Source organism: Alnus glutinosa, chromosome 6 (genome assembly GCF_958979055.1).
Source record: "Alnus glutinosa chromosome 6, dhAlnGlut1.1, whole genome shotgun sequence".
Lineage (NCBI taxonomy): Eukaryota > Viridiplantae > Streptophyta > Magnoliopsida > Fagales > Betulaceae > Alnus > Alnus glutinosa.
In genome coordinates this window covers 9,154,437-9,166,764 of record NC_084891.1, presented here as the reverse complement: position 1 = coordinate 9,166,764, position 12,328 = coordinate 9,154,437, and the positions used below count along the sequence as shown (strand labels likewise).

Genomic DNA, 12,328 nt, shown 5'->3' with positions numbered 1-12,328 from the left:
AACAAAAAGGATTTCCTTTTTAATAGTACTATAGTTCTTTTGTGCATTATTCCAGGATCCAGAATGGAATCGAACAATTTGTTCGGATGATCCTGGTGAAACAATTTGTTTCAGAATTCCTCCATAACCAATGTCAGAGGCATCAGTTTCAACAATTTTGAAAGCAGTATCAGTGGTGATTCCCAAGCAAGGAAGAGATCTAACATGAGTTTTAATCTCTTTAACAAGTGAAGTATGAACTTCTGTCCAAGGTGGAGGATTGTTTTGCAACCTGTCAAACAGGGGTTTGCAATACTTTCTCAAATCTTTGTAGAAGTCAGCAATGTAATTTAACGATCCAAGAAATCTTTGGAGTTGATTTTTATCAGTGATGACATCAGGGAATTTGCTAGCAAATTCAATAGCTCGATCAATAGGACGAATTTGTCCTTCAGAGATGTCAAAACCAAGGAATGGAATCTTGGTTTGAAATAATTTAATTTTCATTGCAGAAACAACAAGTCCATTGGTTTTAATGATTTCTAGAAACGAGTTCAAATATTTCCAGTGTTCATCAATGGATTTAGAATAGATGAGGACATCATCAATGTAAACAATGGCAAAATGACTAAAGGGGTTAAGAATGTCATTCATGATTCTTTGAAACTCACTAGGGGCATTTTTAAGACCAAAAGGGCATAACATTCCATTCATAATGTCCGAAGGGTGTGGTAAAGGCAGTCTTATACCTATCCCTATCATCAATCTGAATTTGCCAAAACCCATATTTCATATCAAACTTAGAGAAGATGAGGGCTTCACTAAGGCGATTGACTAGGTCTTTCCTATTAGGGATGGGGTACCTAATCCACTTTAAAACATCATTCAAAGGTTTGTAATTAATTACTAACCTAGGAGAACCTCTTTCGAGTTCAGCATTTTTCATTACATAAAAAGCAGCACAAGACCAAGGGGACTTGCTCTTGTGAATGATATTTTTCGCAAGTAAGTCAGCAATCTCTTTTTGGCAAAAATCTAAAATTTCAGCATTCATTTAAATGGGCCTAGCTTTAGTAGGGATTTTTCTTTCGGAAAAATCCTTAATATAAGGCAGAGCAACAATGTGCTTCTTCTGGTGCCAAAAAGCATTAGGCAAGTTTGAACAAACAGTATCAACAAGTTTACTGTTGAAAGCAGCAATCTTGGATTGTAATAATTTGTCAGAGAGTTGCTGAGCAATTCGCTTGTACTTGAGTTCCTGTTTTAAGGAATTCAAGTGTTTGGTTTTAGCAGTGACTAAATTGAGCCGATCTAGCTCAATATCTAGTCTGGAAGCAAAATTAAATTTTACTTCCGTCCCCATTTTAACAGTTGTTATCCCAGATTCATCAATGGAAGAGATTGGGTAAAGTAAATAAAGGAAAGGGTTTCCTAAAATCACTTTATCATTGTTCATGTTTTTAACAAGCGCAGAAGGAATGGGGAAACAAACATCATTTTGGCAAACATAGGCTTTACTAAGCTCATATTTAATATGAAGAGAATCTCCACTGGCAGAGTTTAATCTTTTAGTGGATTTCTCAAAATATTTGCTAGGGACTAATCCTTCCTGGATACAATTCATATCCGATCCAGAATCAATCAAAGCAATGGCATCAAAGGAATAATCCTCTGCAACAATAACAGTAATCTTGGCATACCATTTGGGTGGTATGAAACTTTTAACGAGTTTAACAAATTTTAAAGTACTACTGGAACAGACAATTGCATTGCTGGATTCAGGATCATTAGAATGCTCATGTTGATTACCAGCGATTTCTTCAATCTTTAAATCTTCATTGTTATCTTGGAATTTTTTATGAAGATTTGTGATTAATATTTTACTTTTAAAGTCTTGATTATTAAGTTTAATATGATGCATGCCATTTTTTAAATCAACAATTTCTTTCTTGATATTACTTATCTCATGCTACAAATCTGAGATAGTAATTACTTTGGATTTTTGTTTTGAAATTTTTTCCAAAGTTTCATCAAGAGAGATTTTGGATTTAATAGATTTTCCAAAATCATGCTTCATTGTTTTCTTGAGTTTTTAAAGATATTCATCTTTTAACTCATCATTTTCAATTTTTGAAATTAAAGTGATTAGTAAATTTTCTTGTTCTTCTTATTTAGAAGTAACATTGCAGAATTTGCAAAATTTACTTTCACAACAAGATTTATTGCAGCCAATTTTAAAAACATTTTTATCAGATGATTCGCTAGCAGAATTATAACAAGAATCATCAGAAGTAACTTCATTAATGTAGGATGAATCAGAATCAGAGTAATATTGGGATTGTAAAATCCTAAAAAGATCATTCCTTTCTTCCTCATCAATATTTAAAGAATTAATTTTATTATTTAATTTATTAGGTGGGTTTGGACACTTATCTGCATAATGATCATTTTTACCACAATTAAAACATCTTCCTTTAGAAGTTTTAATAGTTTTAGAACGCTTATGCTTTCTAAAAATTTTATCAGGCTTTTCAGGCTTAATGACTCGTCTTTTAATATGACGGGATTTTTTAGTGAACTTATCTGGTTTCTTCCTATGTCTCCTGCTAGGAGAAATGGGAGGCAAACCAAATTGTTCACAGAAATTACCCATTTCATACTTAGCTTTCTTAGCATTTTTTAATTGTTGTCTTATCATTTTTTGATTGACACACATTTTAATGCCAAGTTTTTTAATAATTGAAAACAAATCACCATAGGTTAAGTTTTCATACTCAATGGATCCCGTAACAGGATCAATAAGTTCATCTTTTACTTTGTGAGCAAATAATGAAGGTAATCTATCAATGAACTTTTCTTTCCAATAAGGCTTAAAACTCTTAGTTCTAAGCATAACACGATAAATGAAAACATCTTGATACCATTTATAATCAGACATAGTAGGGCATCTAAGATTATTCAAATAATCAGAAATATGAGAAGTAATATTTGACGGAGTCCCAACAAAATGTTTGACAATGGTGTATATCAAAGTATTGACACCATCAGGCAATTGCTTGCCATCAGTGAGGACAGGAGTCCCATCATCATTGGGTTTAACAGCGGTCTTAATCCGAGTTTTAGCATCTTGAGAAAGATGCTTGTCCCACCAAGCATTGAGGGTTTCGGAAAAACTAGTGGTTAACAATTCAACAATATCATAATCAGAAATGTCATGGTTAGTCATATAAGCATTAGCAACCATAGACATATGATTCATCTTATTAAGGATTTCCTGTTCAGACAAACCATCAATATTCTACTCATATAATTTATCAGCAAAAACAGAGAATTGGTTTTGAAAAACTCTTTCTTCAAACTGTAAATCAGGAGGAGTGGGTTTATTATACCAATTCTTGGTAAGATTAACAAGTTTAGCTTTGAAAATTTTTTGGAGTTTTGGAGAAACATCAATTTTTCCAAAGTTTTCTTCAAGAATTTTAATATCTTCATCAGTGGATGAGTCAGATTTGGAAGAATCAGATTCCTCTGAAGTTTCGGACTCATCATCAGAATGTTTAAAAACATTTAAAACATTTTTGCCTTTGTCTTGATTTATGGCACATGCATTGTTAACATTTGAAGAACTGGCTTCAGGAGTTGAAACTTTTTTTTTTAGCAGCCTTTCGGAGGCTGATTTCCAGAAGCATTTCTTCAATTTTTTCCAAATTCTTTTGGCTATTAGTTTTTAAACTAGTTCCTTTTCTTTCTTCTGGTAAAGAAATCTTCCGAGTCTCAAAATGAGTAGTATCATTCTGAGACTTATTAGGTGGGTTTGGACACTTATCTGCATAATGTCCCTTTTTACTACAATTAAAATATCTTTCTTTAGAAGTTTTAAAAGTCTGTTGCTGCGTCATTCTCTTCATCCAAAAAGAAGAAGAAGAAAGGGCCTTCCAAGAATGACATGAGAATGTTCCACCAATTTCTCAAAATATTCAAGGAAGAAAATAATGTTGAAGATAGTGAAGACAGTGGAGATGAAGAAAAATCTAATTCTTCTGGATTTTCCTTGGATACTACTGGTTTATGCGGAGAAAACCGACACCTGTTCGGGCATGACCTGGTTTGTACTCAGGATGCTCTAGATGCAATCCCAGGCATAGAAGACATCCCAGAGCTCAACTATTGACTCCCACGGGTCCCTTACTGTTGGTTCACGCTCTAGACAGCATTATTGGCTCCACCAAAGCTCCACCTAAAGTTTGCTTGTCTTTTGCGGAATTATTGGTTGCACTTGCAACTGGCCGACAACTTTATTGACTGCTACGGTCCCGTCATTATCTGCATTCCCTGTTGACTGGTTTATACCGTCTTCCCAACTTTCCCTATCTAATCTGTTTATACACACACACACTGCATCTTCCTTTTTTCGGAGACTTTCTCCTTAAGGTTAGGGATCATAACCACCCCCCCCCCCCCTCGGTAGAGGCCGTTCTTTAGCACAGACCTGGTTCCCGTCAAAGCCGGGGTAAGCGTTTAGGGATTGGTCGAAAAAAGGTCTAGGGTCAGGGTATATGTTGTGAAATAACCAACTAGGGTTAAAGGCTTTGTTGATCATGTTTGTTTTGATTGTTATTTGATTTGGTTTTCAAGATGTGGAGGTCTAACTCTTCTGTTAGCTCTAGATCCTCTATTAATCCCCCTGGTAATGTGTAACTCTGAACACTATTATGTTGAGGATGATTCCTCTTTTGATTTTAGTAGTTGGAGTATTCCAAGACTCCCTGATAAAGAAGTTTACAAAACTTATTGGTTTAAAAGCTCTTTTAGAGCTGAATATGCTATTAAAACTGTTGAACAAACCATTCCTATTTCTAATAGGAATGAGGATTTTGAACTATTTAACAAGAGATTTGTTAACCAATCTCTTGCTAAAGGTTTTAAGTTCTTACATGTTGGAGCTGTTCAAGTTGCTGTTAAACCATTAACACGACTTGGTATTGATGCTTCTGTATTGATGTGCCTTCGAGACGCTAGGTTCATTGATTTTAGAGCCAGCACTCTTGGCATGGTCCATACGTCTCTGTACAATGGTCCTGTTTATTTTGATACTTTTCCTAACATAACTCTTTCTTTGAGTGATGTTAATATTTCTAAAGCATTAACTTTGAATGTTTTAACTTTTGGTTATAACATGTTAATTGGTAGTCAACCTCTAGTCATTATCTACCGCATTTATTACAAATTACTAAAAGCCAACTTCGCTTTCTTAGCATTTTTTAATTGTTGTCTTATTATTTTCTGATTGACACACATTTTTATGCCAAGTTTTTTAATAATTGAAAACAAATCACCATAGGTTAAGTTTTCATAATCAATGGATCCCGTAACAGGATCAACAAGTTTATCTTTTACTTTGTGAGCAAATAATAAAGGTAATCTATCAATGAACTTTTCTTTCCAATAAGGCTTAAATCTATCAGTTCTAAGCATAACACGAGAAATGAAAACATCTTGATACCATCTATAATCAGACATAGTAGGGCATCTAAGATTATTCAAATAATCAGAAATATGAGAAGTAATATTGGACAGAGTCCCAACAAAATGTTTGACAATGGTGTATATCAAAGTATTGATACCATCAGGCAATTGCTTGCCATCAGTGAGGACAGGAGTCCCATCATATATATATATATATATATATATATATATATATATATATATATTCCACTTATGAATGTGTAATATTTAGACAATTTGTATTTTTTATGTTATGGATTTGTAATAATTTTATTTTTTATTTTTTTAATGTTGGATTTGTAATTTTTTATTTTTTATTTTTATTTTTTATTTTTATTTATTATTTTTTTTTTTTATGTTTGTTGGCTTGATTGTTATGCTCATTGAATCCTGGATAAAAATAATCTAAGTATGTTTCTTGTGAATATTGATTACCATGAATATTTTGATGTCGTGTCCAGCATCTCATTTTTTTCTCAGTTCTATATATTTTTTTGTGTTTCATTATATTTTGACTAAAAATCGGTCAAAATTATTTTTCAAAGCGTTTGAAATAGACCCATCATTTATTTGTAGATATGGTATAATAATCGTATTTATTAAACACAATAACCACGCAGATGCGAATAATAAAACAATTATGCGGATACAAATATTTAAGAGTGATTTTCTGCATTTTTCATAGAGAAATGATCCCTACACTCATTTCTCACAACAGCCCCACAACAAGCTGACGTGGCTGGTAATATTTTATTAAATATTACTATCCACGCCAACTTGTTGTGGAGCTGTTGTGAGAAATGAGTGTAAAGATCATTTCTCTTTTTCATATGCGAGGACAAATATAAAATATAATCACAAGAATATCCACGTGTACATCCCAATATTGATTTCACAAAAGTTGTTCTTGGGCTTCCCTATCTATCTATTGCGTTGTATATTTGATGTACTCTTTCCATTTTGTTGTGATTAGAGAAATGAAAAAAAGAAAGAACAAAGAAATAAGACAACTTGAGACAGGAGGATATGCAAGGAAAATACTTAGGGGACCAGTTTGATCTTCGTACTCCCCTTATCGGATCTAATTAAAGGAAAGAGGATAAGTTTTGTGTGCATCTCTGGTCATTATCCCTGCCACGTCATCATGAACGTGTCAAAGGGCTTTGGTTGCCTATTATGCCGCCGGCGGACGTTAGCCTTTTCCTTGCATTTGTAGGACTACTACACATCTTTGTCTCTTTCTCTCTCTCTCTCTCTCTCTATATAAATATAAATTTACGCTATTCTTGGTTCAAGCTGATCCTTATCCTTTGTTCTTCTTTCACGCTGCCCTTAACCTACACCGACTCGCCTCTCTTAACCTGCGCACCCTTGTATCTCGCTCTGCCTGTACCGTCTGATCTGATCCGAAAACAACAAAGAGAGCGACCGCCGATTGATGAGAAGCAGCCCTATCATCTGGAAGCCCAAAAGAAGGAGAAGACGAAGGGGGAGAGGGTAAAACCGTCAAAAAAAGAAGCGATATTCTCGATCAGCCAACTTGCGGTACCGATGGAGGTTCTGGTGGGTCCCGTATTCGGCATCGAAGTTAGGGACCGGAGCGGCGTCGCCGTCGTTCCCAACGACACCGATCAGCGCAGGGTGGCGACTTGCCTGTTTTTGAAGGACGATGATGTCGGCGTGCCGGGGAAGGCCCTGGAGCAGGACGACGACTTGTCGGAGAGTTCGTCCTCGATCGGAGCGCCAGACGATAGCGAGGACGAGGACAACGACGACGTTTCCTCGAAGGAGGTGCGGAGCGGTTTCAACGGTGGAGGATTTGCTTTTTTGGGTTCATTGGAAGACTCTCTTCCCATCAAGTAATTAATTTTTGTTTTTTGGGTTCTTTATTTCAATTTTTTGGTACCAAGCTTTTTCTTTAAAATCATTTATTTGGTGATTTTTTTTTTTCTTTTATTCAGAACTCATCCGTGCCCATCAAGGCCGATTTTTGTATGCTTTGCTACACAATTCGTCTTAGAAAAAAGTTTGATTTGATTTGATTTTTTTTTTGCGTGCATTCACCACGGAATATCTGCTTGATCCTTTGAAATAATCGAAGGGAATCTCTCTCTTGCGAAATAGTTTTGATTTTTTGAATTATTTTTGGTTTTTTGTTTTTTTTTTTTGCTGAATTGGGTTTGGTCTTGGTATGCAGGAGGGGATTATCGAACCATTTTACAGGGAAATCAAAGTCGTTTGCGAATCTATCGGAAGTGAGCACAGTGAAGGATCTGGAGAAATCGGAGAACTCATTCAACAAGAGGAGGAGAATTTTGGTGGCGTCCAAGTTGTCGTCAAGGAGATCTTCCTTCTACAGCTCTTTCAACCCTAAATCCATGCCTCTGCTGGCTCTCAAGGAAGATGAAGATGAAGACGAACAACATCAAGATCGACAAGGATATCCATCATCATCATCATCATCATCGCCCTCCTCGTCATCATCGTCGTCATCAGAGAAAAAGGAACGACAAGAAGAAGATCGAGATAATCCGGAGAGACTAGTAAAAAAATTGCTTGACAGGAGGTTTTTGAGTTTGAAATCAAGGAGTTGTTTTTCTCTCTCGGATCTGCAAGAACACGATGAACAGGAAGATGATAATGATGACGATGATGATTAGCTTAGCAGCTGCTCTTTTTTTTTTTTTCTCTTTCTGTAGTTGTTTCTTTGTCCCACTCAAAAAACCATTAGAAAAATATAAAATATAAAATATTATCCTTTTTTTTAATTTGTTTTGACTTTCTCTTTTTTTTTTTTTTTTTTTTTTTTTTTTTTTTTTTTTTTTTTTTTTTATATAGATATTTGTTTTGACTTGAGATCTTTGGTTTATGGCATGGATATACATGATCATGTAATGTGGATGATATGAATCCTTTGGTTGATGCATGCGCCTCTAAACCAGGGAAAATTTTTGCCCTCTGCCCACTTGATTTTGTTTTTGTTTGGGAAGAGTCTTGGGGGTCGTCCTAATCATAAGCCTAATAGACGCTACAGATAATAAAACCCTAGTTAGCATTCAGAAAGGTATTGAGATGTTAATATTGGCATGTTTATTATATGTGGTATTTGTGTTATGAAAAAATATGGAGATAATACTTCCGTTCAATTTTCAATCTAAAATTGATAGATTTTTACACTAGCAACACGTGGCACCATTAAAATTGTGATACGTGGCTGCACAATTTTTTTATTTTTTTTTTTCAACGCTTAAAAAAAAACTAAAACATTAAAAAGTACGCTTTTTTGTTAATTTTTTTTAAAGCCTCAAAATTAATATATATGTGTGTGTTTTATTTTAAGGCTTAAATTAAAAATTAAGAAGTATGCTTTTTTATTAATTTTTTTTAAAGCCTCAAAATTAATGTGTGTGTGGCAGCCATGTTTCGCAATTTTAATTGGTGCCACATGTTGACATGAAACTCTGTTAGTTTTGGATAGAAAAATGGACGGAAATACCATCTCCGTCTTTTTTCGTAGCATAAGTATTACTTGTGATATAAAAATGAAAATACAATGAGTTAAAAATAAAGATTTAAAACTACAAAAGTAAAAGGGATTGTTAACCCAAAAATTAAATAATATAGTATTATCACCAATTTGTTGGTAAGTGGATAGTATTTAGTAACAATAATAAACTCTGATCACACACTAAAATAATAAAAAATTATTAAAATTTGGTCTTAATAGTTGTTGTCGCAGATCCTCTCTCTAGTAAATCCTGAGTTAATAGTTGTTTTTAGTTTTTTTAATACCTTCAGTGGTTCTTATACATGTGTATTTTACTTGTATTATTTCCGAGCAATGCAATTTTAGTTGCAGGATAATCTACTTAAAGAGCATTTTTCAATGGCTTTTTCTTTCTTTTCTTTTTTTTAATGTAAAATGACTAACCAAAATCTACTTTATTTATTTTAACTAATAATTTTCAAAAGATACCTTACATCCGACTATTTATTATTTCACTATATCATTTAAATATTATTTTATTTCTTTATTTTAATTCTTAGATATTTTTTCAACAAGAAGTCTCTTTTATTTTTATTTATTTTTTTAATGTTAACATGGTAATTCTTTTTTGGATAATTATTTACTATAAAGTCAACAAAATTTTTGTTCTCATATGAGGTGGTTCGTATGAATGTGACCTTAAAATGACAAACATAGATTTTGTCATATAGACATACTCTGAAATACAATTTCTTAAATTCTGAGATATATAAGAATATTGCTATGACGTAAATGAGTTTTGGTGAGAGAGAGAGAGAGAATGAAAGAAAGATGAACAAATAAAAAAAGAGATGCATGTGTGAATAGTGCAACTCTAAATGTGGAGTTGGAGTTGCATTATTCACAAATGTATCATAAATGCATTTTGCATTTGATTTGCATAATCAGATGGAGGGACTTTTTAGTAAATTGGTTAGTCATTTTAACCTAAAAGTAAAAATAGCTAAGCCAGTGAGAATGTTTTTAGTGAACAAAACCCATACATAAATATTACCGATAGGTAAAAAATGAATTTTTAAAAATATAACCGTCAGAATAAGAAAAATATTCAAAAATATAACCATTAATAAAAGACAAACATTCAAAAAAAGATTATAGAGAAAAAATAAAAAAAAATCTTTGAAAAAAATATTATTTAAATAGAATAGTGACAATAGATAGTTAAAATTGTGATGCTTCTGAAAGTACTGTTTTAAAAAAGTAGGTGGTTAAAATAGAGAAAAATAATTTTTAATTATTTTAGCTAGTAAAATTTGATGAAACTACTAAGAATGCATTAGAACTTTTTGTCAATTTCACTGGTTTTGCTCGGCAAAGTTTTTTTATGTTGTATTGTTACTAATTTTAATTTAGATTATCCATAATTTATAAATTATTAATATTTTCAGCTAAATTTTTGAACCCAAATGATATGCCAAGTACCAATGCTCCCGTAAAAAAACATGTATACTCTTGTCCAAAGGTCGGCAATTATGCTGCAAGACAATTCTTAGTAATTCACAATTCTATTGATTTCTGACATTTTATTTAACTTTAATCTAATATATATGTTATATGGATAAGTTTTGGGATTAGGCTTACGTGCTGTAAAGAAAACTACCGTATAGGTGCTGCATGTCCAAGTGATTAGATTATGTAAAACAAACTGTGATATTTTGTCATATATTCAATCTGATTTCGTCTTAAATACTCTATAAAATCCTGGTCAAATCTCAGTTTCAACTTTAAAGTAACATAAATGATATAAGACAACCATTATTAGGGTTTTAAAATTTTGTAGAACTATCTATTGAAAAAAAATATATATATTTGTAGAACTTGTGACAAAGAAATTAGGGAATTGGATCTTCTCAATTAATTTCATTTAATAAAATTGATATTATAAATTTTAAATGAAAGGTCAGAACTAAAAGTTGGTACTAATACGATCTGAATTAGGGCTGGCAATTCGGGTTGGCGGATCAAGTTTGGGTCGCCTACTTGAGCTCCCAACCCATTAAGAATCAACCCGAACACGTACAATCTATTTAGTTAAACAGATCAAACCATCAAATACGACCTGTTTGACCAGTCTCAACAAGTATTTATAATATAAAAAAATATATATATAATTCGCTTATGCTAAACTCTAACACTTTAATGCCGTGCTAAGTTCGTATCAAATTCGTAGATCGTATTAAAAATTGTTATTGATAATATTAATTCGACGCGTGAATTCAGACTGCCAACCCTACTAATGTTGGTGTGCTGCTATACACGTCTTCCTCGTCTATACGGCAGTCAGCCTTGGTTTTGAAGCAATTCCATAGAGTCGGTGATTGATTGAATGAATTTCATGACAATCCTGAGTATATCATATGGCTTCAAAGCTGACAACCTTTGCCAATGACAGGGCATCGACTATATATCCACACGTTTAGCATATTCCCTGTGACAACGAAGTCATTGCATATCTTCTTATGCATGTGTCTTTGGAGGGGAGCAGGGGAAAAGGGAAGGAGAGAGAGGGTTTAATTACTGCAACGTGACTCCACAACTACCAAGAAACAAATTGCATTATTTTGTTAGCTTTACTCAAATAATATTGTTGCAATATGATCAAATTTGAGATAAATACAAATTATAATTTGTCCATTGTTTGACCCCATCTTCTATGTTGCTCGACTTGAGTTTTCATTCTTGATTATGTTATGCTTGGAGTGGATCAGATTGACTCTAGAGTTTGAATTTGGTCAAGTTGAAAAAAATTGTCCAGTACAACCACATAAAAATTGGACAATTTTACTTTAAATTGAGAGCAAAATTCAAGCATTTGAATAAGATAATTTTTCTCAGCCTTTGGGTCCATCCTCTTTGCTAAAGCCACGTCGTTGGATCTCCCGTGTGACCCTAACGAAGGTGAGACTCTTGCAGCTCACCTTGCAGTCAAAATTGTCCTTGATTTTTGAAAGCACTAGGGTCTGAATTCTACCCCCAACACAAGCACACAAGCACACAAGCAATAAAATTGGAATAATTAAAAATAAAACGCCAGAACACAACACAACATAAATATTTTCGTTAAGAAGTGGAAAACCCTTTGAACACAACAAAAGTAAAAAAACACTTCCGGGTAGCTAAACTCAAGAAATTACTATTATGAAGACGATTCAAAATATAGACATATGTTTAGTTTTTAGTGTTGGAAAATTTAGTGTCAAAATATGTTTGGTTGCAAGTTTTAAGTTTAGGGTTTAGTCGGTGCAAAAGTTGATCCAAGACATGAGAATTCAAGTTTGTATTTATTGTCCGACATTG

The 12,328-nt window shown here is 33.2% G+C and overlaps 1 protein-coding gene across 1 annotated transcript; it reads left to right on the top strand.

Moving 5' to 3' along the window:
• Positions 1–6,734: 6,734 nt before the first annotated feature.
• Positions 6,735–8,252, top strand: LOC133871109 (protein OXIDATIVE STRESS 3 LIKE 4-like). The gene is made up of 2 exons (XM_062308474.1): positions 6,735–7,343; positions 7,682–8,252. Exons 1-2 carry the CDS (start codon positions 7,036–7,038, stop codon positions 8,142–8,144), a joined length of 771 nt encoding a protein of 256 aa, XP_062164458.1. The 5' UTR covers positions 6,735–7,035; the 3' UTR covers positions 8,145–8,252.
• Positions 8,253–12,328: the final 4,076 nt, after the last annotated feature.